Source organism: Pundamilia nyererei, unplaced genomic scaffold (assembly GCF_000239375.1).
Source record: "Pundamilia nyererei isolate P.nyererei 1_Seehausen unplaced genomic scaffold, PunNye1.0 scaffold00038, whole genome shotgun sequence".
Taxonomy (NCBI): Eukaryota; Metazoa; Chordata; class Actinopteri; order Cichliformes; family Cichlidae; genus Pundamilia; species Pundamilia nyererei.
The window spans coordinates 4,017,409-4,040,197 of NW_005187439.1; the positions used below are offsets into that span (position 1 = coordinate 4,017,409).

General features: G+C 40.2%; 1 protein-coding gene across 3 annotated transcripts in view; it reads left to right on the plus strand.

Moving 5' to 3' along the window:
- Window positions 1-22,311, plus strand: part of LOC102204493 (metal transporter CNNM4-like) — a 51,622-nt gene extending 29,311 nt beyond the window's left edge. Inside the window, exons 5-8 of one of the 3 annotated variants that reach the window (XM_005730623.2) lie at window positions 6,492-6,588; window positions 11,715-11,777; window positions 14,788-14,957; window positions 16,071-16,115. In XM_005730623.2, coding sequence (XP_005730680.1) covers window positions 6,492-6,588; window positions 11,715-11,777; window positions 14,788-14,957 — 330 coding nt within the window. In that variant the 3' untranslated portion in view covers window positions 16,071-16,115. Of the gene's footprint in view, window positions 1-6,491; window positions 6,589-11,714; window positions 11,852-14,787; window positions 14,958-16,070; window positions 16,250-18,539 lie in introns of those variants that run through there. The other 2 variants (XM_005730622.2, XM_005730624.2) reach the window with 2 other exon arrangements.
- The last annotated feature ends 478 nt before the right edge of the window (window positions 22,312-22,789 follow it).

Sequence of the window (22,789 nt, forward strand, 5' to 3'; positions counted from 1 at the left end):
TATTTTATTCCACTGTATATAGTATTTTATTTATTCTATCCTGTACAGCTGTGTACTGTATTTATTCTTATTGTATCCTAATTTTTGCCTCATAACTTTTGCACTGTCCACTTCCTGCTGTGACAAAACAAATTTCCCACGTGTGGGACTAATAAAGGTTATCTTATCTTATCTTATGATCATTCAAGTTCACAAAGATCGGTTTGATGCATAAGCTGTCGTTACTGACAAATATCACAGTGCTGATGAGTCCTAACGTGGCCGCTTGAACTTTGGCCAAGACCCACCTACAGTTCAGCAAAAACACACAACCAGAAAACACACCTTCGTTGAACTTTAAGCTGAATAGCTGAACAGCTCAAAGTTAGTTAGAAATGAGCACGAGATGTGTTGCTCTGAGGTTTATTATCACCCTCAGAAACTAAAGCAAATTGTGGTGTACTAACACATTGTGTTGTGGGTCTCTTTCTTCTGCAGTAAGGCCCATATGATGTGTATGTTTATGAATTATGGCCTGTGAGAGCTCCATGTAGTGACAATTGTTTCTGTTGTCCTTTTGGAAGGACAGGCTCCGTCTCTGAGACAAAGAGAAGTGTGTAACTGTTATAGGACTTTTTTTTTTTTTTTTTTTCCTTTTATCCTCTCAAGTATCACTCGTCAGTCATTCAGGAACTGTGTGTAAAGAAAATTTTAATCAAAGTGGTTTTCATGTATTTGGTGAAAGGACAAGGTGGTAAATATTAACTAGAAAACAAATGAACATAAAAATTAATCATTGTTAAAACGTCGCTTTTCACGAATACTGGATCAGACATTCTAAATTCTGAAGATTATTCCAAACTTTCCTTGAATGGTGATCTTCAGTGAAGTTCCTTTTAGCCTGAGATGGGGCTTAATTTTCAGCTAGTTGCTGGCTGAAAATGTACTAGCTGTTTGAAACTAATATTTAGGGGAGAAATATTCAAAGCCAATGTTTTCAGCCTTTTTTGCAGGTCTGCTAAATATACACGTGTTTTATGCATAATTCCTTCATCCACAGCTTGACCGCAATTTCCAGTTTGACGTCTACTAGATTTTTAAATAAAGGTTTAAATAATCGTTTGCTTCACACAGTAACATGGTCATTTTTTACAGTTTTGGTTATTTAAAAAAAGATGATCGGCATGAAAGTGTTTCTGTGCTGCATTCATTTTTACAGTTAGACTCTTAAATGTTTCCCTTGTGTTTTAAAGCAGTGCACCTGCCTACTCCTTGAGCCTTTCTTAAGAGCCCTCGAGCAATGAAGGACGTCAGAAAGAAAACATTTTGTGCAACAGGGCAGATAAGACTGATTCACCTGTGTCAAAGAATTTGATTTATGGAAGTCCAGTGAGTATCAAGATATGTAAGAGATAAACAGCAGAGAGAACATAGTTCCTAATAGTACAGAGTGCTCACAACAACATTTAAAGATTTTTTTTTTTCTTTTCTGGAAATATAATGTTACTGCTCTTAAAATGTATTCTCAGTGGTTTGATCACCACGAGGCTAGTGTCACTTATGGTTCTCACTCACTTTGTTTTTGGGCAGACTAGAGCAGAAAGTCTGAGCTTTTATCTCATACAGGAGCTTAAGAGGGTTTCGTAATTAAGGTTTGAGACAGTTTTTACTGCAGATCTGACTGAGACTTTTAAGAAAGACTTACTTCTCATATCCCAAATCTGAAAAAAATGACTTTGATACCTAATAAACCAGCACTGGTGGACGGCTAATGAAAGTGCTCTGCTTTCATGATGTTTTCATGTCATGACTGTGCTTTTGCTTAACGTCGGTCAGTGCAGATCCAGGAAAACGGGTCTGATCAGAGCACCGGCAGACTTTACACCTCTCGCGTTTGTCCTCTGCCTCCCTCTGTTTCTATTCTTTCTCTCCTCCCTCCCACGTTAACCTCCATTTAAATTAAACACCAACCGTCCAGCAGCGTGTGTGGCTTATGTCGCTCGGAGTCAAGCTTCAGCATGTTTCTATGTGTGTTTCTTTTTTGTTTGCTTTGTTTTTAGCATGCATATGTTTCAAGCTCACTATTTGACCTTTGCCAGTGTTCACATACACACAGACATGACTAACATGCCAGGAGATGATTGACATCTTTCACAGCTCTGATATACTTGTAAGAGGCAAAACGCTGGTGGCAGAGCAGGTTTAACAATTTCATTAGCAGTCATAGAAGTCTCGCTACTGTAAACCTTGTATACTTGTGGGGCAACGGTAGAGGAGTTGTTCGAGGGATGTCGAATCTTCCTGGTGGTTGTTTGTTTTCTTTTCTGCTTTGCCAGTAAAGGAGAACAGTTAGAGGAGGCTTGCAGCGAATGTCTGCTCGTCTTTCAGTAGCGGGTTGTCCTTGATTAAGGCATTCGACCTCCGATTACTCTGCAGGAGCCTGTGGGTGCAGTGAGCAGGTGTGAATGATTCTAACCAGACAAATTTGGACCAAAACATTTTGCCAAAGGGAGTCGTGCCAAGTCAACGTAGCCTTCAAAATAAAGCTAAAATGAAAATTCGCCCACTGAGAGGAAGGATTGTCCTGATTTGGGAAATGTAGTTGGATTTTGCCCCCATCCACCCAAAACATGTTCTTGAAATACAAATTTAATCTAAAAGGTCAAATAGCATTACATGTTAATGTTGGCTTGTAAACTGTAGCATGCAGGCATGTGGGAGTATCCAGGACAAGCCTGAAGGTGTGACTGTACCTGAATACCAGTCACCAAAACATGTTTAACATTTGCACAGCCATTTGATCTGACTTTTGACTTCTCCCTTATTCACAAGGAGTCGCCACAGCAGGTAGTGCTGCATATTTAATTCTCTGCTAATGCAGCCCTAAATGGATTCATGTCTCCTCCTGGGATCGAACACGTGATCTTTCATTTGTTAGATGCACTAGTGCAAAACTATAATTTGTAGGGTTTTTTTAATCACAACTCTCACTGGAATACACTCAGACAGGTCACTGTCAGGACACCCCCACTTCAAATACAAATACATTTTCTTTAAATGAAACTTTACCAACACCCTCATTCAGAATAAGCTTAAAGCAAATAAAACATAATGATTCAAATAACCGTTACAACTGCTGCTTGTCTTTGGCATCCATGAATTGTCACATTTCTTTTTAAGCCATGTGTTTCTTTTGAGAATCACTTGTACTTTGTTGTTGTACTTTACTCTGTGTAGAACTGAAAAATACATGAGTCTGGCAAAAAAAAAAAGGGGGGGGGGGAGCTGTGATTTTACACTGTAAAAAGTAGCTTCCCATTCTTAGCTGTGTCCCAATTCCTAGGACGCATCCTTCCAAGGACCCGTCCTTCGCGGTCTACGTGGGCCTTTGATGAGCGAATAGGTCGGAAGTGCAAAGCTGTGAAATGGGACGGTCTAGCCTTCAGATTTGCGTCACCAGCTGTGTCGGTGGACTTTAATAAACTCAGCCGTCTGCTCCTTGCTCCGTAATATATAACAGGACACTGGAGCAAATTCTCGACCATCTCGCACTTCTGTTTAATCAGTTTTCTGTTTGACGTTTATTCAGCTGTGCGAAAACTATCACCGTCATCTCTTTGTGCTCAAATCTGCTAATCTGCTGGCACTATTTGCAGTTATCCCCAGTAGGGTGATAATTGGTTCACTTTTGTATGACATATGATGGCGTGATGGTTAAAAGCTACACTTCAGAAAAGCGTCTGCCAATTAAAAAGTCGCACATTGTCTCTGGGATGGGAAAAGGATAAAAATGCTGTGCAGTTTCAGATAAAGAGGAACCTCGAGGCACCCTGTGCTGCAGTTAGCAAGCAAACAAAGTGTCAAATAATTAATCACCTGACAGGTCAGCAGATGATTGGTCATTGTTTATTGTCCTTTAGATGTTACCCCCTCTGCACCCTCAGTTCGTCAGCTCGCTGTATAACACACAGTTTCACAGGAATACACATCAGCACCATATGTAACGAATTTAACCCAGTTAACCTCAAATCGTGTGTGTGTGTGTGTGTGTGTGTGTGTCTTACTGTTACTGTTTTCTTTCACTCTTTCTCTCATCTGTGTTTATGTTAATCAGCATTTTTATCAATTCAATCACCAGATTAATCATTTAATTATTTGCAGATCAAATAAAGAAGTGGCACAGCAATGATGAAATAGTCTTTTTTGAGAGCAAACAGAGTATTTATTTTAGGAAGAGCGAGACCTCAAAAAGGTAAACAAGGCTAAATATGGATACACGAATCAGGTTGTATGTGGTTGGTGTCCTAATTGTTTCTAGAGTGTTAGGCTGTGGTGTAGATTTCTGTTCTGATCACTTTTGACATCAGTTGTGAAATGCTTCAGACCGATGTTGTAAGTTTAATTCACCAGAGAGTTTGCGATCGAAACCGCCCACCTGCTAACTCCAGTGACGGATACACTCTCTCTCCCTCTCATCTCTTGTAACAACAAAGCCAGGTTTCTAAATTGGCACGCGCCCTAAAATAGCACAATGGATGGTTATGTCAGATTAATTGTGTTTGTTGGCTGCTCGTGGTGAACCAGGAGGTCTTAAAGGGAAATCCACAGATAATTAAGTTAAAACAATCATTTCTGATTGTTAAGTTATATTGGCTTTTGATTGCTGAGTTATTAATCTGTGTCTGCAGGTTTTACATGCTGATGATATGCATTTCTATCCACATAAATCCTTAATAAACTCCTGAAACATGAATGCAAACCTGCATTTTTAGAGCAGTGCTTACCTTCTGTTTTTGGTAAAGTTGACACTTTATTAATGTCATTTCAACATTAAACTGAAATATTAGCCAAAGACATAAAATATGTTATGGCTGCTGTGTTTGGAAGCTTTAAAATCTGCACAAAAATTCCAAATTAGGTTTAATCAACACTTAACAGCAAGCTCATTCAGATGTTAGAATTTAAGTCCTAAGCTAATTGTCCTGCTGTAAGCACGGCCCACCCTCTGTCCTGTTTGCCCATCTCTTTCTTTTGTTGTCCTTTTATTTTACCACCTGTTATGTTTTCATCAGCTCAGTCCATTTGCAGCGGGGTGGGAGGATGGAGTGAAGGAGGGATGGCAGCATGGATTAACTGTGCTGTGTTGTTGCTGCAGTTCACACATTCCAGCAGGACGATCCGGGCCAACTGCCTCCAACACAGAGGCCTCCTTAACCCCCTTCTGTCCTGTCCTCTGTCCTCTTATCCCTCCATCTCCCTCTGTGTGCCCCTAATCTCTCTTCCATATCTCTTTACAAAGAAACTTGTGCTACTCTAACTCCCCTTTCTCTCCATTGCATCACATCCTCCCTCTGCAGACAGCAGCATTGCCAGATGTGTATCATGTTTCACAGTGTTTATTCACGTCTGATCAAGCCCAGAGTAAACCTATTTCTTGCCACAAGTGATGCAAAACATCTCCTGAGTATGCTCACTAATAACTGCTATACGGTTTTTTCACCTGGTACTGCACTGCCCTCTAGAGGCCAAGTTGTATAATTTCACAGAAAAGAAAAGAAATGTCAGGGCTGCTCAGCAGAAATTATGATCTTCCAGTGCTTTAGGACTTAATTAGGGGAAAGGATTGACTGATTTAACACAAAGTAAATCAGTATCTCCAGTAATATTTTTAATCAAAATGACCAAACATAGCCAGTGAGTCTGTTTTTAAATATCAGGAATTCGTCCTTTTTATTGTCATACATGATGGCAAACTGGATAAGGCTTTGAAATACTTGATGGACAAAATCAAAGTAAATTTTTTATTTTTATTTTTAAGGTGCGCCACACACACACACACACCACTGCTGTGTCGTTATATAACCGACACTGGGGTTAGCGTCTTACCCAAGGACACTACAGCATATGCAGGGACTTCAAATTCAAATTTTATTTGTCACATACGCAGTCATACACAGTACTATATGCAGTGAAAATACGATAATAGTGACTTGTTAGCCTGTGATTAGCGAGAACAGGAATAATAGGAAATAAATAAATGCCTTTTAAATAAAAACTCTCTCCTTCTCTTTCACACATATGTTTAATCAGTTTGCTGAAAGTTTAGTTCTGTCGTGAGGATATGACCTTGTCTAATATGCACAGCCCCAAAGGGTTCACTACAGAACATTTACATGCCTCAAGTCATGAGGCAATTTTAGAGCCACGTTATGTTTCGCTGCATTTATGTCAAAATGAGTAAGATCTTTTGTATTATTTTGGCATAGAAACATTAGCTTCAGATTAAATGGATAGCTGGAATCTAAGAACATAAATATTCTGAAATGCTGCGGTCATTTAAATAGAAATAGATATTTTAAATCATCTATTATGTCTGCCTTAATTTTTCATTGGTTCTGAAATATTGCATGTGGCTCAGCACAAGGCTTGAGGATGAGTTTGCAGAGTAAATCCACATGAACAGTTGCAGCCATAACTGTTAAAAAACATAAACGTCTGTCTTGATTTTGCAGGGTCGAGTGGAGGTGGAGGCTGGAAATGAGAACATGAAGTTTGAGACCGGACCTTTCTCATACTATGGTATCATGGCACTCAGTGCTCCCACACTGGGTGAGTCCAGAACACATTACTGTATTTCACACACACACAAAGAGCATTACACCAATATCTCAGCTGGTACAGACAGACGGACAGCTTTGCAACATTATTATGTGGCCCAGGATTTCTTTTTAGTGCGACACAGCATGTTGCTTATCATATGTAGAATATGATAAATAAATTAAATACATTTAACAGCTGACTACGTAAAGTTCTATTAGTTAGTAGTATTAGTATTAGTTAAATAGCAAGAAGGAACCACTACAGAGCAAAGTGTAAACGTTTACAGGGACAAAAAAGAAAAAGCATCTAAAAGTACACAAAAGTACGCAGCACTCTTCTTTGGCCCGTCCCCCAGGTTCCTGAAATTCAAAACATACATATCACCAATCAGATTCCTGCACTTTATTCCCACCTTGGAGAGGAATTAGAAGTCTTCCAGCCCCACCTGGTGCACAGTTTAAAACATTACAGTTGGCAACTTCAAAGGGCTCGTAAAATACAGTCTGGTGGCAAATTAAAGGAAAAAAATAAACCCGTGAAACTAGAGCGAGGAGAGCTTTTTGGTACCGTGTTTTGTGTTACTGCAAATCGCTGACCTTTAACTTACATTGAAACATTTTTAGCTTGATGGGAGTGGTGTCTTCCAGAATCATAGCACCACCAACATCAGGACACTAGAGGTCACTGAATGTTTTGAGTATGAAAATGATCTCAACCAGTGAATCACCTGCAGGTCCCATACGTTAGACAGCAGTCTAAGGGATGCACCAATGTGTGCTGATACCAGTGTTTAAACATCACACCTTGACCAGTGTTGAATGTTATTCCCACGTGACTTTAAGCTCTTTACCACACAATACTTAAACATAAACAAGCACAACTGATTCAGTAACAGATAAATATGATGGGCTCTCTCATTTGCAGATACCGACTGATATATCAATAAATATGGTGAATATTGGCCAATAACAATATTCTATTGACATTTGGTGCCTCTGGAATCTGTGCCGAAGTCCAGTGAAACTGATCTGGATGCATGAACACAGTTTAAATTGTTTATTATTCAAAAATAATTAATGTTATTAAAATTGTTGGCTGGCAGGAGGGCACGTGCAAAGCAGCACGTCAACCATCATGTGTCACAACAGGAAACTGTATGCGTGCGAGTTTCTATTACTGCTTTTTTTCATGCACACAGTCACAAACATTTTGTGCTTGAGACATTTTCATCGGATTCACATAATTTGTTCATAAACACTTGGTGCACCTCATAGTAACTTATTACATGTTTCATATTTGAAAAACAAATCTGAAAACTCGCTGTTTGTCATATGTGAACTGCTGGTAAATTAGAAGTAACCATAGGTCACGTACTTCATGTAGCTTAAGCGTTACAAACATGTAATGCACGCTCACGTTTCTCACGTCCCTTCAACAAGAACTATGTCTTCATTGTACCATGTGTTTCTGCACGTATTCAGCATTAAAAAAATAATGTTCTGGGTTCACGGAGGCCATGGGATATCACATGTATCTGAAAGGAGAAATGACTGCAACAGTGATTGTGAAACAGCTTTGTTGATGACTTCTTTTTTTGCCTGTCACGTTTGGCTATTTTGCCATCAGAATTATTGTCTAAAGGCGAAGAAAGATGCCCAACGGATTTACTTTACCAAATAGACCATCCCAGCCTTGCTGTAATGGTCTATTTGATTCACCTTTTATTGTTTATTTTATTTTATTTTCACTTGTTAAATACGGGACCGACTTGACTGGGGAAAAGAAAGGGAAAGAAAAACAGCAGGAAAGAGGGACGGGGATAAAGGGCAAAAAATAAAAACCAACAAAATAAGCAGACAAAAAATACATATATCAATCACCTGGATCACCTGTTGAGAAAGAAAAAAGAGAAAACAAGCAGGAGAAAAAGAGAGCAATACAATAAACAACATCACGATAATATATGGGAATATAACAGTAAATACTAAATATTAAACATTATTGTGCAGCACATAAGATCGACAGCACACAGTGTGCTTTGAGGTAGGAGCCAAAAAGGGTGTAGTTTGTGTGTGTGTGTGAGCACCCGTGTGTACACCTGTGAGCATGAGGGCGCCACAGCCCCGTCCTCCAGGGCATGAAGCAGGTATGGAGGAGATCAAGACTCCAGACATCCAGAGGCCCCCAGAACACAAGAGACCAAGGAAAACCAACAGAGGGGCAGCCGCGCCACTGTCCCAGAAAGAGCTGAGGAGAGCCCCAGACCCAGGTAGTGTTACCCTTTTCCCTGGGGTGGAGAGAAGCAGACTGCCCCGGCTCAGCAGCAGCGGGGAGGTCCCACTTTCCAGACCCCGATCGGGCGGCCATCTCCTCCTCCTAGCCCCCCTGCTCCGACAGGTCGCAGAGAACGGGGGTGTGTGAAGACTCCAAACCTCCTTCCGCCCGCTCATATGTAGTGTTGATGCATGTGTGTTCTAAGGTGCATTTAAAACCCAGGAGGGCATTGAGCTACCTGCCAGAGAGCAGCAGGTAAGCGCATAGCCCCTCCTGATGTTGTTGATGACTTTTGAACTCTCTCCCTTCTATCATACAGTGTCTCATAAAGTCATGCTTTCAGTTCATTCAAAACTTGTCAAGAACTGTAGTTCAGCAGAGACAATACGCCAAGGTGCACGCAAAATAAACTTTATTTCTAACTAAGCGTGTCCCAGAAGGGTTAAAGGAAAACACGCCGAGTAAATGGGAAACAAAGGGACCGGGAGATAAGCAACTCGGGAACGCCGTAATCAGGACCATGAGAGCCTGCAACAGAACGAAGAGGGTGACTGGGGAGCAGGGGAATAACAGCATACGCAGGGTAGAGTTATTAATCTTACGATCAGGGCTGGGCCGTGGGAACCGGAGGGAGGGGTGAGGGTCCGCAGGAGAGCTGCAGGGAAACAGAGGAGACCGGTGGTGATCCGAACTCCAGGCAGGCAGGAGGAGGCTCAAAACATGCCGAACGGTTACCTGAGCACACAATGAAAGGATTAGCGTTGTTCAGAGCAATCAGAGTTTCACAACCACCATCACCTGGGCACCAAGTTACCGCTGAAAGGTGACTAACGGACTGACGTGAAGCAGCTGGCTGAGCGGGGTTAAATAGTCCACCTGATGACCGCCTGGAATGGGATGCAGGTGTAGAGTCGACAGCCACACCCGTGGGCATCCCATAAGCTCCTTGGACACCGGGCCGCGGACCATGACAAAACTTCCTTCCTTTCTCTGCCAGTTTTATACACAGTGTCTATTTCTGCTTGTATTCAGTTGCCAGCTTATATCTCTGCTGTTCAATCGAGCCGCATCAGTCTTTGCAGCACATCTGTTCAGTATCTGCGGGGAAAATCTCGGTGTGCTCACCTTCGATGCTGGGGTCAGACAAGATATCAGCCTGATAGCGGCTTGATCTGACAGATGTGGGACGTTGCATCAAAAATCTCTCTAGACAACTTACCAGAACCCTTTTTACATAATCCAGGAAAAATACACTCAATCTAAAATACTGCGAGGCTGAACGGGTTCAAACTGAGCTTTTTCAATGTGTTTAGCAGAAAAGCAATATAACAAAAAATGTACATTTATAAAACTTAGATAAAAGAAATTAGCTGGTAATATGCTTTAAGGACTAAAGAAATACATTCATTCTGATATGAAATGAATTATCATTTAATGTTATACTTCTTTTTCCCATAACTCTGTTAATATATTGGGACCCAGATGAAGAGATAACACTGTGTTAGTACTGTGTTACTATGATTTAAAAAATGAAGAACTGAAAGTCTTTGGTTTTCATTCCCAACAATAAAAAGTTGTGAGAGAGAATCAGTCAGCTTTCTAAAATCATCATATGCACACACATGAACACACACTGGCATTATGAAAATATTGGACCAGAACACCCCTTCAAAGCTCTACCTCCTCCCTGTATCCTGCAAAAACCATAGCCTTGATTATTTTTCGTCATGTTTTGAATTTGAGTATATTTATCATGATGCTCAAAAGTATTGACAGCTATTGATTACTGTAAAGTGTCAAATGTGAGCACCAAATTAATGCCGGGTTAGATTTACAATGTTTTATTATTTAGTACTTAGTATTATTAAGAAGCTCTATAAAATGAAAATAAACACTGTTTTCAAATGTTGCATTCATTAGTTCTGATCTGATGATCTGACATAAGATTTTCAAGATGACCGTACCCTAACTGATTCTAATAGAAAAAAGCTTTTTGGTGCTCAAATTGGCATGTGAATAAAAGTTAAGCTCCAATTCTGTCTGATCACCATTGCAGGGAGACTGTATGGACAAAAGCTAAAGGCTACCTAAACATTACACCTATAGAAAGTGCTCAGCCACTGACTGACTGTACAGCTTTTGTGCTGATGTTAATACCAGAGAAAGATGGGAACTGTGTGGTTATTGAGTCAGCAGACCAGCAGCACGTACACACTAATGCTGCGCCGCAGTGTCATGTGGTCTGCCACTTTGTGGCTGATTTGCTGTGGTTCTTTTATCTTCTATTTTGGTAATACCACTTACAGCTGAGAGTGAAATACTCAGAAGCGTGGCCCAATACTTTCATCCACATAGTGTAGGCTGTGAAAACCCCAGAGCAGTGATTGAGTTTCCGTGTGTCTAACATTGCCACATTAAATCACAATGAATCAGCATCTAATCTGACATAAATAATCTGATTTCTCTTCTGTATTTCCTTTCAGTTCCATATTCAGAATAAGTGGTTTACTCTCTCAAGTGCCTCAGATGGTGAAACATGTGAAATACTTGTATTTTCTTATTTTCCTTTGTCATCTTCTGTCACTCATTTCATCAAATTTCTGATCAATTAGACTTTCAGAAGAAGCTGAGTAACGAGAACCTGAAAATTTCACTTCACCTGCAAACGGTGTAACCCGACGTGTGGTGATTCTTTCAGTGGAGCAGAGTTTCTCCCGGTTTTGCATGTCCTTGTCCAGACTGGAAGCAGATCTGTCTCTCACTGACTGTCCCTCCCTCGCCTTCATTCCTCTGCCCCCTCTGTCTCTCCTCATCAATATTACCTCCTCTATCCTTCTTTCCTTCCTTCTCTCCTCTCCCAGTGGCTGCACATCGTCCTCGTCGCCTCTCCTTTAAGAGGTTTTCTCTGTTCTCTCGGTTGCCAGGTAAACGCCGGCATGTCTGGGTCCTTTAACACAAAGGACACATGGGTACTGGGTGGATGGGTAGAGCTTGAGTAGAGGGGAGCTTGAGTAGAGGGGGGCAACAGAGCTTTGACTCTGTTGTACATGTTGGGCGAATTGATGCCGGATCACTAAGAGAAGAGAAATTCTCATGGCAGTGCTCTTTGTGGGTTTAAATAATAGATCACAGATAAGACTTTTATATACAGTCCTGTAATTTTTGCTCAGTCCTCACCTGTCCTCACATCGCCATTTGATTGCCCAAAGGTGCAGCACGTTGAGGTTTCAGCCCACAGATCAGAAGTACAGCGTTAGCTTTCTTCTCTGTGTGATTCAAGGCGGATTTGCCCTTTAAGGAGAGCAAAGATTTAGAGGTTAACAGCTACTTTTTGGCAAAGAAACTCTTTGATCAACCAAAGCAACCTCAGATCAAACTACATCTGTATTTTATTGTTACAATTTTGGGCAGTAAATGAGCAGGAGGAAAGAAGAAGATGGTAAATCAGTGTTTTCTTAATGTAGGCCAGCATTAATTTAAATTTACTTCATTGTAAACAACTTAATCTCTGTTTAAATTAACCTGTTATTTGCAAAAATCCGTTAAATCGAAGCTTGATCATTTTTTTTCTCTCTCAGCCTGAACGGTGTTGGTTTGTGTTGTTACCACAACCCACTTTGTGAACTCGAGAATGAGGCAAAGTAGGATTTTTAAATTGATTGTAACCCAGTGAACTCGATGCCCCAGTCAAAAGTCAGGTTTTCTGGTAATCTTGGAATGCATTAACCGAGGAAGTCATCTTGGATCTTCACATATATTATCATAGGTGAATCTGCTCGGAGGCTAAGGGACAGCACGAGCAACTGCCAGTATTTCTAGAGTGTTATGCATGTTTGGCCAAGAAGGTTCATTTAAAAGAAAAAAATGATTTTTTTTAGCACACATAGCTTTGTTTAGTCACAGTCACATGTGTAACCAAAATGGCAATAACTTACCTTTTGACAACCTCTACACCAAATATTAGCCATAGATCGTTTTTAACCCCTAAATATTTGAATAGGCTCTGCTTTCAAAAAGCAGCATCAGTTATTTCAATTATATGAAGTGTAAAATAATCCCAAATTGCCTTTATTAGTCTCAAAAGTGTCTTTAAGGGTGTTTTCAAAAACGTTTTTGGATAGTTTGCTTTAGGCTGTTATCCATGTAAAGTATGTTTAGAGTGTTTTAAACTAGATTGGAGAGACTTGAAGACGGATGATGGAGATGTGGAATATTGTGACTTGGTGGTTAGAGAAAAAGAATGATTTTGGTCTGTACAGTAAGCTAATTTTGCACATTCGTTGATTCATAGTAGCACCGAGGCGATGCAAGTGTGAAACTGGCGTCTGTCGAATTTTTTGAAATAATGAAAGTTGATCAAAGAGTTTATCAACCAGAATGTCAGCACGCATCTTAAACTGGGAGGGAATGCGGGGGGAATAACACGATCACGTGGCATATCTAAAATAAAACTCAGAAGGACGGGACAACATCATGAGATGCACAGAAGGGACATGAATCCCCTCGGGGGTTAAGCTGTCTGCTCTTTGCACACTCTGCTCCTGATAGCTTCAGATGGGGTTGTCTTCTGTTGGCATCGCATGAGTTTTTAAGTATAACTGCTAATTCAATTTAAAAAAGAAAAACACAATGAGCTCCCAAAAGATCGATTCTCTTCATCTGGACGTACTGCTTTCAATGGAGAATGTGGAGCTATTAAGAAGCAGCATGTGAGCCTTTTAATTCAGCTCTTTTTGTTGTCCTTGACCTGACGATGTCACGAAAACACTCGTTTCAAATCGACTAAAGAATATTAATAGCTGTAATAGACTAGTGTTTTTAAAGCACAGTAAGAAAAAAAAATTAAAATGGGTGTATGGTGATTGTTATTTAGAATTTGGTCCAATCACTTGTCTGCCTTACTGTTAAAAGCACCGATTGACTGTGCGAGCACTACTTCACAGGTAGAGGGTAGTTCTTTTAAAATTTTCAGAGTTTTGTTCTCAAAGATCCAGTAGGAGACTTTTTGGGGGGTTTGACACAGTGACCAGATCTCACAATAAGGTTTAAAACTTTTATGTTTTTAGTACACGTGGGCACAGTTTTATAACATCAAAGCCTCATTAATAACTCAATCCAGACTAAAGAGTGGCTCTGTTCATCCTACCACTGAGCACATTTTGAACACAGTAAGTCAAGAAAAAGGTTAAAAATGACACTTACTTATGTCATTAAATGAGTAATAATGAGTAGAGAGATATCCCTGCCCCCACACCTCTGAAATGGTTGTAAAACTATGTATGTGCTAGGCAAACTGCATGATTGGTTCATACTTTTCCCATTTAGGCTTTCAATTGTGTCTTTCCAGGGAGGCCCGGGGTATCGCTATCTTTAGCACTTGCGTTTTTAGCTAGCAGAGAGCATATGTATGGGGGAGAAACTTATGACCTCATTAAACACTTTCCTTATGAGCTTCCTGTTTCATTTTCAAGTGTAATTTTATACATTAAGATGATGTATTTAGAAAACATTAGACAATAAAGCCGGATATGCTTTATCATTCCTCTCCCTTGAGATAATCAGATCCACTCCTTCATTGTTACATGACAGTTTCACAGAACTAAGATGATGCAAGTTGAGAATTCATAATTCTCACAGATCAATGGGATAATGTCTTTTTTTTATAAGGTACTTTTATATGTAAAGAAAGATTTGAAATTAAATAGGGTGCTAACTTGTGAGTGGTTGAGTGTCGTTTTCAGTTGTGGCTGCATAATAAGTTGACAGGATACAACTAAAGAAAGGTTCCCTACTGGATCTTAAAATGATTATTTTAGACAATTATTGTTTCCTGATGAAGTGACATCTAACCACTAACTTAAAAAGTAGCCATAGACAACCAGGATTAACTTTAGAGCTTAATTTCTTGAAAGCTAACACACTTGACATGTCCAGGTAAAACCGTTTCCTATGACTCACTGAGGCCCCCTACTGGAAGACTCACGCCAACTGGTAATAACACACATCTGGTAATGAGCTTGCGTGTGAAGCGCGTGTGTGACACATCCAGGAGTATCATCAGCTGGATGACGTCCGTGAATGTCATCATTGTGATTACACTATGAGTGAGCAGAGGGTGAACATAACAAGTCTGAGGGAAGTGGGAGGTGCATGCTGCATGTTATGGCCATCTAGAGCTAAAATGAGCTGAACTAATGGCTAAGCTGTACTGGTTACATTATGATTGTTATTATGTGTCACTTTATAGAGTTCCGTGGAGGTTATTGTATGTAACTCTATACGTCATATGCTCTTGAGTTGAAATAATGTGTCATTTAATCCATTAGTTTATTATTGATTAGCTCTGACTGGGAGTATTTTATGTTTTTCTCAGTTTTATTTCATTCTAAGTCAAATCTTTTATATTTTTCAATAGGACTTAAATTTCTGTGACTCTCAACCAGTTGCTCTTAGAACTGAAGAAGCTTCTTGGATGAACTGTCTTCAACAAAATTAAAGAAGTCCAGTCATTTTTTTTAATATGTCACACAGAAATATTAATTATTCTAAACACAGAAACCTTTCTTCTATCAAAAATTGAATGTGCGAAAGTTTTGTCCAGGAAATTTCCACCTGGAAAGTTTTACAATTGTTGACTAACCAGTGAACAGTAAAATTTGAGGTTTTCAGCAGTTTGTTGTGAGTTATCACTTGAAAATGTGACACATATTTAAACATTGACTCACACTTATGTTTAACAAATTACAGCGTCAAATATTGCTTTCAGCTCTCTTAATAAGTCCTTAATAAGTTTGATGGTGCTCTTGGAAAACTTTTAGATGTTGTTGGCTTTGACCACAGCACGATGCACGTCTTTGCTTCGGTGCTTAGAGTGGATTAAATACCTAAATATTAACTACCTTTTTTCTCCTTTACTTTCATAGGTTTAACTTTATTTCTGTTTAGGTGTTACTGCTGCTATTGCTGTGCATCCATTACACATTGTGTGTCAGTAATCACTCTCACTCGTTAATTATTCTTCATATTAACCTGCATTTGAAGCTACACTGCATCTTGTGCCTCTGAGGTCTCCACCATCAAAGGCTTTGAAACAGTAACATCAAGCCCAACCAACGGCATGGTTGGCCCGATAGGTGTTTATCACACAACCCTGTCTTTAAATGCGTAACAGGACCTGGTGCTATTAACCTTTCCTGCATGTGTGTGGGTGTTTGCAGAGTTTCGTTCACCATCCCATATCAGCGGCTTGAACCGAACAGCCTCGATGAGCGGAGCCGACCGGATGGAGTCACTTTCGGTCAGCGGCAGCAACAGTCAGCTCAACAACAGCATCCCCATGCAGCAGTACATACCAGACTTCTACGTCCGAGCCCTCACTGACCTACAGTTTGCCAAGGTTGTTTTTTGTTTTGTTTTGTTTGTTTTTTTTTCTTACCTCCAAATTAACAATCAAGGCCTTTTGTCACCACATAATCTTTCTCCAGGGACTAGAAACCTTTAGGGGAAGTCTTTCCGCCATAAGGACCAGAGTCTAAATTATGTTTTAGAATTCCATTTTTAACTTTTTAACCAGTTCATGGGGAGTGGGTGGAGTGGGTTTGAACAAGCCTTTCCAAAGTTCATGCAGGATTTATGGTCCTGTGTTGGTTACTATCTTTGGCTATCTAAATAGTGGTCATTCAACCAATGCAGTAGCTTCAGAACATGATGGTGCTATGAATTGTTATCTCTGTGAAGGTTCTCAGTCATCCGGGTCATCGTAATCTAAGCAGCTTGGAAAGAAAAGCGTCTGGACTTCTTTAAATTGCTTGAAGACGTTTCACCTCTCATCCGAGAAGCTTCTTCAGTTCTAGGGTCAAATGGTGGAGAGTCCCAAAACTCCTAAACACAAACTTAACAATGTGGTGTTTGCTGTACAGTGCAGTGAGGAATGCCCAGACCTCTACATTGGAGAGACCAAACAGCCACTTCATAAACGTATGGCACAACATAGAAGAGCCACCTCCACGGGACAAGACTCGGCGGTCCATCTGCATCTAAAGGACAAAGGTCACTCTTTCGAGGATGCCAGTGTTCATATTTTGGACAGAGAAGACAGATGGTTTGAAAGAGGAGTGAAAGAAGCCATCTATGTCCACTGTGAGTGACCATCTTTGAACAGAGGCGGTGGCTTACGACACCAACTCTCTGCCATCTATAATCCAGTTTTGAGATCCCTTCCCTGACGCCTTAATGCCCACTCACATCCTGGGCCATCTGACCTCAGGAAATCACGTGATAGGGTGGGGCCAGTTTTCACAATGAGCTCACCTGAAACCCTGGCTGATTGGGACCCACGCCCATTTTCACACCTTGGCTCATGTGATTAGTTAGAGGATCATTAGGGGGTCCATTGTATCTCTCAGTGGGTCACTCCCACAGAGCTTAAATCTGGGACTCTCCACCATTTGACCCTAGAACTGAAGAAGCTTCTCGGATGAGAGGTGAAACGTTTTCAAGCAACTTAAAGAATTCCAGGCGATTTTCTTTCCAAGCTCCTATGAATTGTTATCATTCTTACTGGGTGAAAAGCTTGCTGAACGGGAAAAGGGGTTGAAGAGGAAGAAATGCATCAAAATAATATATTAGAAGCAAAGACCATAACCGCAGTGGACACTTTTAACGGTTGGTTTCGCATCACTGCAAAGAAATATATCACAAATATTTTCTTCTCTGCAGAACAGACCAAGCTAAAGGACCTACACCAATACAGTGAATGAAATGAGCTTATGTTACCAGTTTTTCTGGAGATTTGTGACACTGGTGACGGTAAACAGCTACAATATGTAGACATGGGTCTATGAAGTTCTCAAAAGTGTAGGAGCTCTGGGAACAAGTGCTAAAAATAGTTCTGATTTTTATATCAGGTGGCATTTAAAATGAAAATAAGGCTTTGACCTATCAGCGAAGCATTGCACTTGATTTACACTCGCCATTATTGCCTTCACAAACAGATGTGCATGCAAGAAGTGACATCACAGCTGCTGGAATGGTGTCTTTGGTGTCATTTTTTACTACTTTTACTTCTCATGCTCCTCTCAGTTCTGATTACCTGGTGCAACCGACACAAATGCCTGATTGTGTGGGTCTTTACCAGCATTTCAATGGAGTTCAGAGATTCCCAGTTGATACAGATGGATTTGAGAGTGCAGCTTTCTTTGCAGAAGACTCCAGCAAGTGTGGTGAACGATGGCAGTGCTGTGGTGATGTCCCACAATCAATATAGTGATAGGGAAAAAGTCTAACAGATGGACTGACCAGAAACATACATTTCCTTGCAGCGTCAGGAAAAAACATTTCATCACACGCAGCAAACAAAGGGAATGATTCACTTTAGCCTCTTTGTCAGTAAAGAAGTACAGAGTTTCCTGGACAAATCACACAGTTACGTGCACTATCCTTACATTGATCCAGTTAGACATCACAGTGACGTTATCCAATTTCTCGTAAAGTCAGACAGAAATTCTGTTTAAAATGCAGGCACACCTTTGGTCTTTAAAATTGAAATTTCCAGGACATACAGTTCTGAAAAGTTCTGTTGGCATGCAGTTTTAAAAGTACTCAGTAACTGATAGAAATACAACTGTGCAGGTTTTTGCTAACATATTAAGAATGATAACTATTCTCATTATCCCTCATTTTTTCAGATCACACGAGCTCAGTACCAGAACGGCCTGATGGCATCTCGCCTGGACAGCACGCCGCAGTCCCCCGAGAGCAGCCACAACACTATTCGTATGGATCAGACGCCTCCCACCACCATCGGTAACACCACCATTACGGACCTGGGAGCAGACTCCACCCCTACGGAGAACGGCCCGGACGAGACGACGCTTCTCCTCCTCAATGAGCAGAACTCGCCACACACAGGCAACCACCACAGCCAGGTGGAGAACAGAATCTGACAGCCTCCACTGGTACCAGCCCTCCATACTCCTACATTGGCCCACGTGCACTACTATGCCCGGTTGTATGCCGAGGAGGGGAGGATTGTGTGTGAGTGTGCGTGTTTGTGTGAGTGGGAATGCAGGCACAAGCTGATGAGGCCCAAAGAGTCAAGCCACGTTCATACTGTGTAAATACGCAAAGATTAAACACACACACACACAATTGCGCACACACACAGAGCAAACACACACATACCAAAGTCTCCACACCTCTACCGATCGATGGAACTAGTATCGCGTCAGTGTTTGCACATGCCTCTTGATCTGAAGGACCTGTTTGTCTGGACCAGAAAGCTCCTCCATTTCTCGTTCAGAGGTGTTACCGATTATTTAAGTGTGTGTGGTGTAGTGTGTGTGAGAAAGAGTGTGCGTTGCTTCTAAATCACTGTCCCTAATCAGAGACTCAGGGAGACTCCGCCCTCCTCCTCATTTCCGGATGTACGTAAAAGCAAGTGTGGTCGAAAGCCCCAAACCAGCCCATCGCCGCATGTGTAGCAACCTGCATCCCCCTCCTCCATACAGCTAGAGGACAAAGACAACCCGAGCATGTCTGCGGAGTTCACACAAAGTAATACGTGTACCATAGAAATTTATAGTGAGATATTTATTGGGGGGATATTGTGGTTAAATGAGGATGGGGATGGGGTGGATTTCTATCTATAGAGATATATTTTCTCTTCCTTGTTTCCTGCATAGAAACAGCTGGTAGCCCAGAGCCTTTATCCCAGAGTTGTTAAGAGATTTGCCGCTGATAGACCACCAGTCTGTATTGTGAACAAGACAATCAACATGAATATTTTGAATGTGTTAAATTAAATATGTAGGGTACGTTAACTGTGGCTGCCCTGCTCTCCAAATGCCATATCTGTGTCACCTTTAATTCTGTTCCTCTGAGGACAGACGTGGAGTTTCTAGATGGGTTGCAGAGACGAAGGCGTTCGAGAGCAAAGAATCCTTTTCCTACTTTTTTTGGGGTTTTTTTGTTTTGTTTTGTTTCTAAAGACGATGGGTAGTCTGTGTCTGTGCGTGAGTTTGCGTGTACGAGACCAAAGCTGGCCATCATCTGACTTGTTGGGAGCAGAAACCAAAAGTGAGAAGCTTGATCACCTCCTGACTGGAAAATACTTTAAGAAATCTGAGAGTTTATTTATTGAGTTTAATGTCTGTGTATGCGTGTATATATTTTTGTTGATTTGAAGGGGAGAAAATGCAATTTTATTTCACCGTTTTGGGAGATTTTACATGTTAAAATGTTTCTTTCCATTCAGTGATTATGTTCGGGTTTGCTTTTTGTTTTTAATGTAGGAAAAGGGGGTCACTCTAACATAGTTTTTGTATTTGTGTCTCCAAATGCAACATTAGCCACATTCTGTCCGGTTTTTTTGTTTGTTTGTTTGTTTTTTGATTATATTTTACCAGTTATATTTTACTGTACGCTCAGACAACGTCTTAAAGAAGAATCTGAAAATCTGTTTTCTGGTGGATTTTTCTTTCCCTGAACTCTAACAGGAGCACAACCGTGTTTCGTGGGTATTTCTTTATTTTGTGATACTCTGCTGCTTTTAAGACACCCGTTGTAGAATTTTATTTACACACTAACAACTACATGTAACAGATGTTCACTTTTTGGTACTTTTTATTAGGCTATACTTAAAAGATGGTCATAGCCTTTAGGTTTGAAACACAAGCCCAATGTGGAAGTGCCTTAATCCTGTGTTCTTTCTAATGGCCAGCAGGGGTGACTTCTCTGGTTGCAAAGAAAATGTAATTATATAAAAGTTTATGAGGAAATAAATCTACTTTAAGACCACAGCAAAAAGGTTCCTTTTGAGTTTGCAGTCTGAATTGCAAGTTTTTTATTTAGTATAATTTGATGTTTGTTTAGTAAAACAAGGTCCCAATTAGAGTAAAATTGTGAATGCATTAGCTCATGGCTGTCTTTTGATAAACAGGTTGGCAGTCCTTGGGCTCGCAGTTCCTCCAGTTGTCAACAGTAAAAATAAATGCACAACTTCATTGAAGATGATATAAAGTTTATGGTTGCACCGCCTTTACTTTTTCTGTCATCTTTGAGTAGCAAACAAGTTTCCAGCTTTGCTCTAAAAGATGTGACCAAGTCTTCTGGGATATGCAGGACACCAGGAGTATGATACGAAGCAAGCGAAAGGAAAGATGATCACAAGCTGGTGTTAAAAAAATAGATTTTTCTTTTATTGTTGTGGTTTTTGAGATCGGGAGCATTAACATAACACCCAGCAGCAAAAATGATTTTGAAATTTGAAGAAATTAGTATTACTACATCTACTACTACTTGTTTTCTGGATGGGGAAATCTGAAACCAAAAGCATTTCCGTTATTGTGGATTTTCCTATCTTGTTGAAGTGAGATGTCAATGAAAGTGAGTTTCAGCAGTGGTGGGAAAGGCCAGAGAGGTCAGTAAATTTCCAAAACTTCAGCAAGTGCAACACATGATTAGAATTTTAGTGTTTTTAGAAAATAAACATTTTTGACGTAGGTACATGTAGTTGACTTAATGTTGTTTCACAAATTATTATTATTTTATTTCTTTCACCAAATACAAAAGTGATCCTCTAACATTTCAATGTTAGATGATGCATTTTATGTCTCAGTTGGCAAACCTACAACTTTTTGCACCAAACCAGGTGCTTTGTGAGTGTGACTTGTATATTTGAATCATTTATTTGGCAGGTTTAATTGCATGTTACTGCCTACCAAAGACTAAAGTACAGCACTGATGCTGCTTATAAAGAGGCTGTGGCTGTTGGCTGGCATCTTCTGTGCAAATATTGCAGCTAAACAGTTTTGGGGAAATGCATTTCAAGCAGGCTGTGAATGTATTTGAGCACATGGAAATATATTTAGAAGGAAAAAAAGTGCTGCTTGAATGAGATTTTTCATCTTTTTTTCACACTTAAAATGCCACTAGATAACGCTAATGGGAAAGATTGTCAATAAATGGTAACCGAAGTCATCTATTTAATTATTCATAAATCAATCAACTATCCAGGTTAGTTGACACCAATTTGAATCAAATATTGAAAGAAAACCAGCAGCCTCTCCAACGCTTTAATGACAAGCCCCAGTGAGTAAACACTAGTTCTGCTTTTGAATCTGCATTAGCTTCATGTGCTCATGTTTTACTCCGTTTCCAAGAAATGTTTGTATTTCTTGTCTTTTAGGCAACAAGTAAGAATTTTGCAAGTGACAAAGATTCAAAGAGTCCATGGTTTTTGTGGTCTAAAAACAGAAGCAGCACACAACACACAGTTGTGTCACAATGCTGCTGGTAACCCAAATTTCATAATCATATTATCACTGACTTCATCAAGTGACTGCAATAATTTCACTCCCCGTCCACACAGAAGCTAAAGCACTTTCTCACTGCTGTGTTGGCTTCACTACTTTTTAATGACTGTACTTTTTTGTGTGTTCATTCCTGTTTTTCTTTTTCCTTGTTTTTTACTTAAAACACCACAGAGACACACGCAAACACACACTCCTATTTCAAAGGACTGTATTTTTTTCCATGTTCATGTTGGAGTGGCCCCCCATCCCACACCCCCTGCTTTAAATTGTTCTGGGTTTGGGTTTATTATGGTGCACGTGAATGTGTTTGTCAGTGCCTATATAATGTGTGTGTGTGTGTGTGTGTGGGGGGGGAGGGTTGTTTTGTTTTTTTGTACCTCAGAACACTGTTAGTGATTGTGGTAATAACTTTTTTTTTTTTTTGTCTCGAGTTAAATTTGGGAACAGAGCGAATGGAGCGACTGGCATTTGGGAAAAAATACTGATTGTCCTTCATTCTCTCTGGCATGCTTTAACTTAAATATAAATAGACACAAGGTGTAAATACTGTTTTATAATTTCTGTCTTAATGAGTTTTGAAAATGAAGAAAGTTATTAATAAACCTGAGATATATTTCTCTACA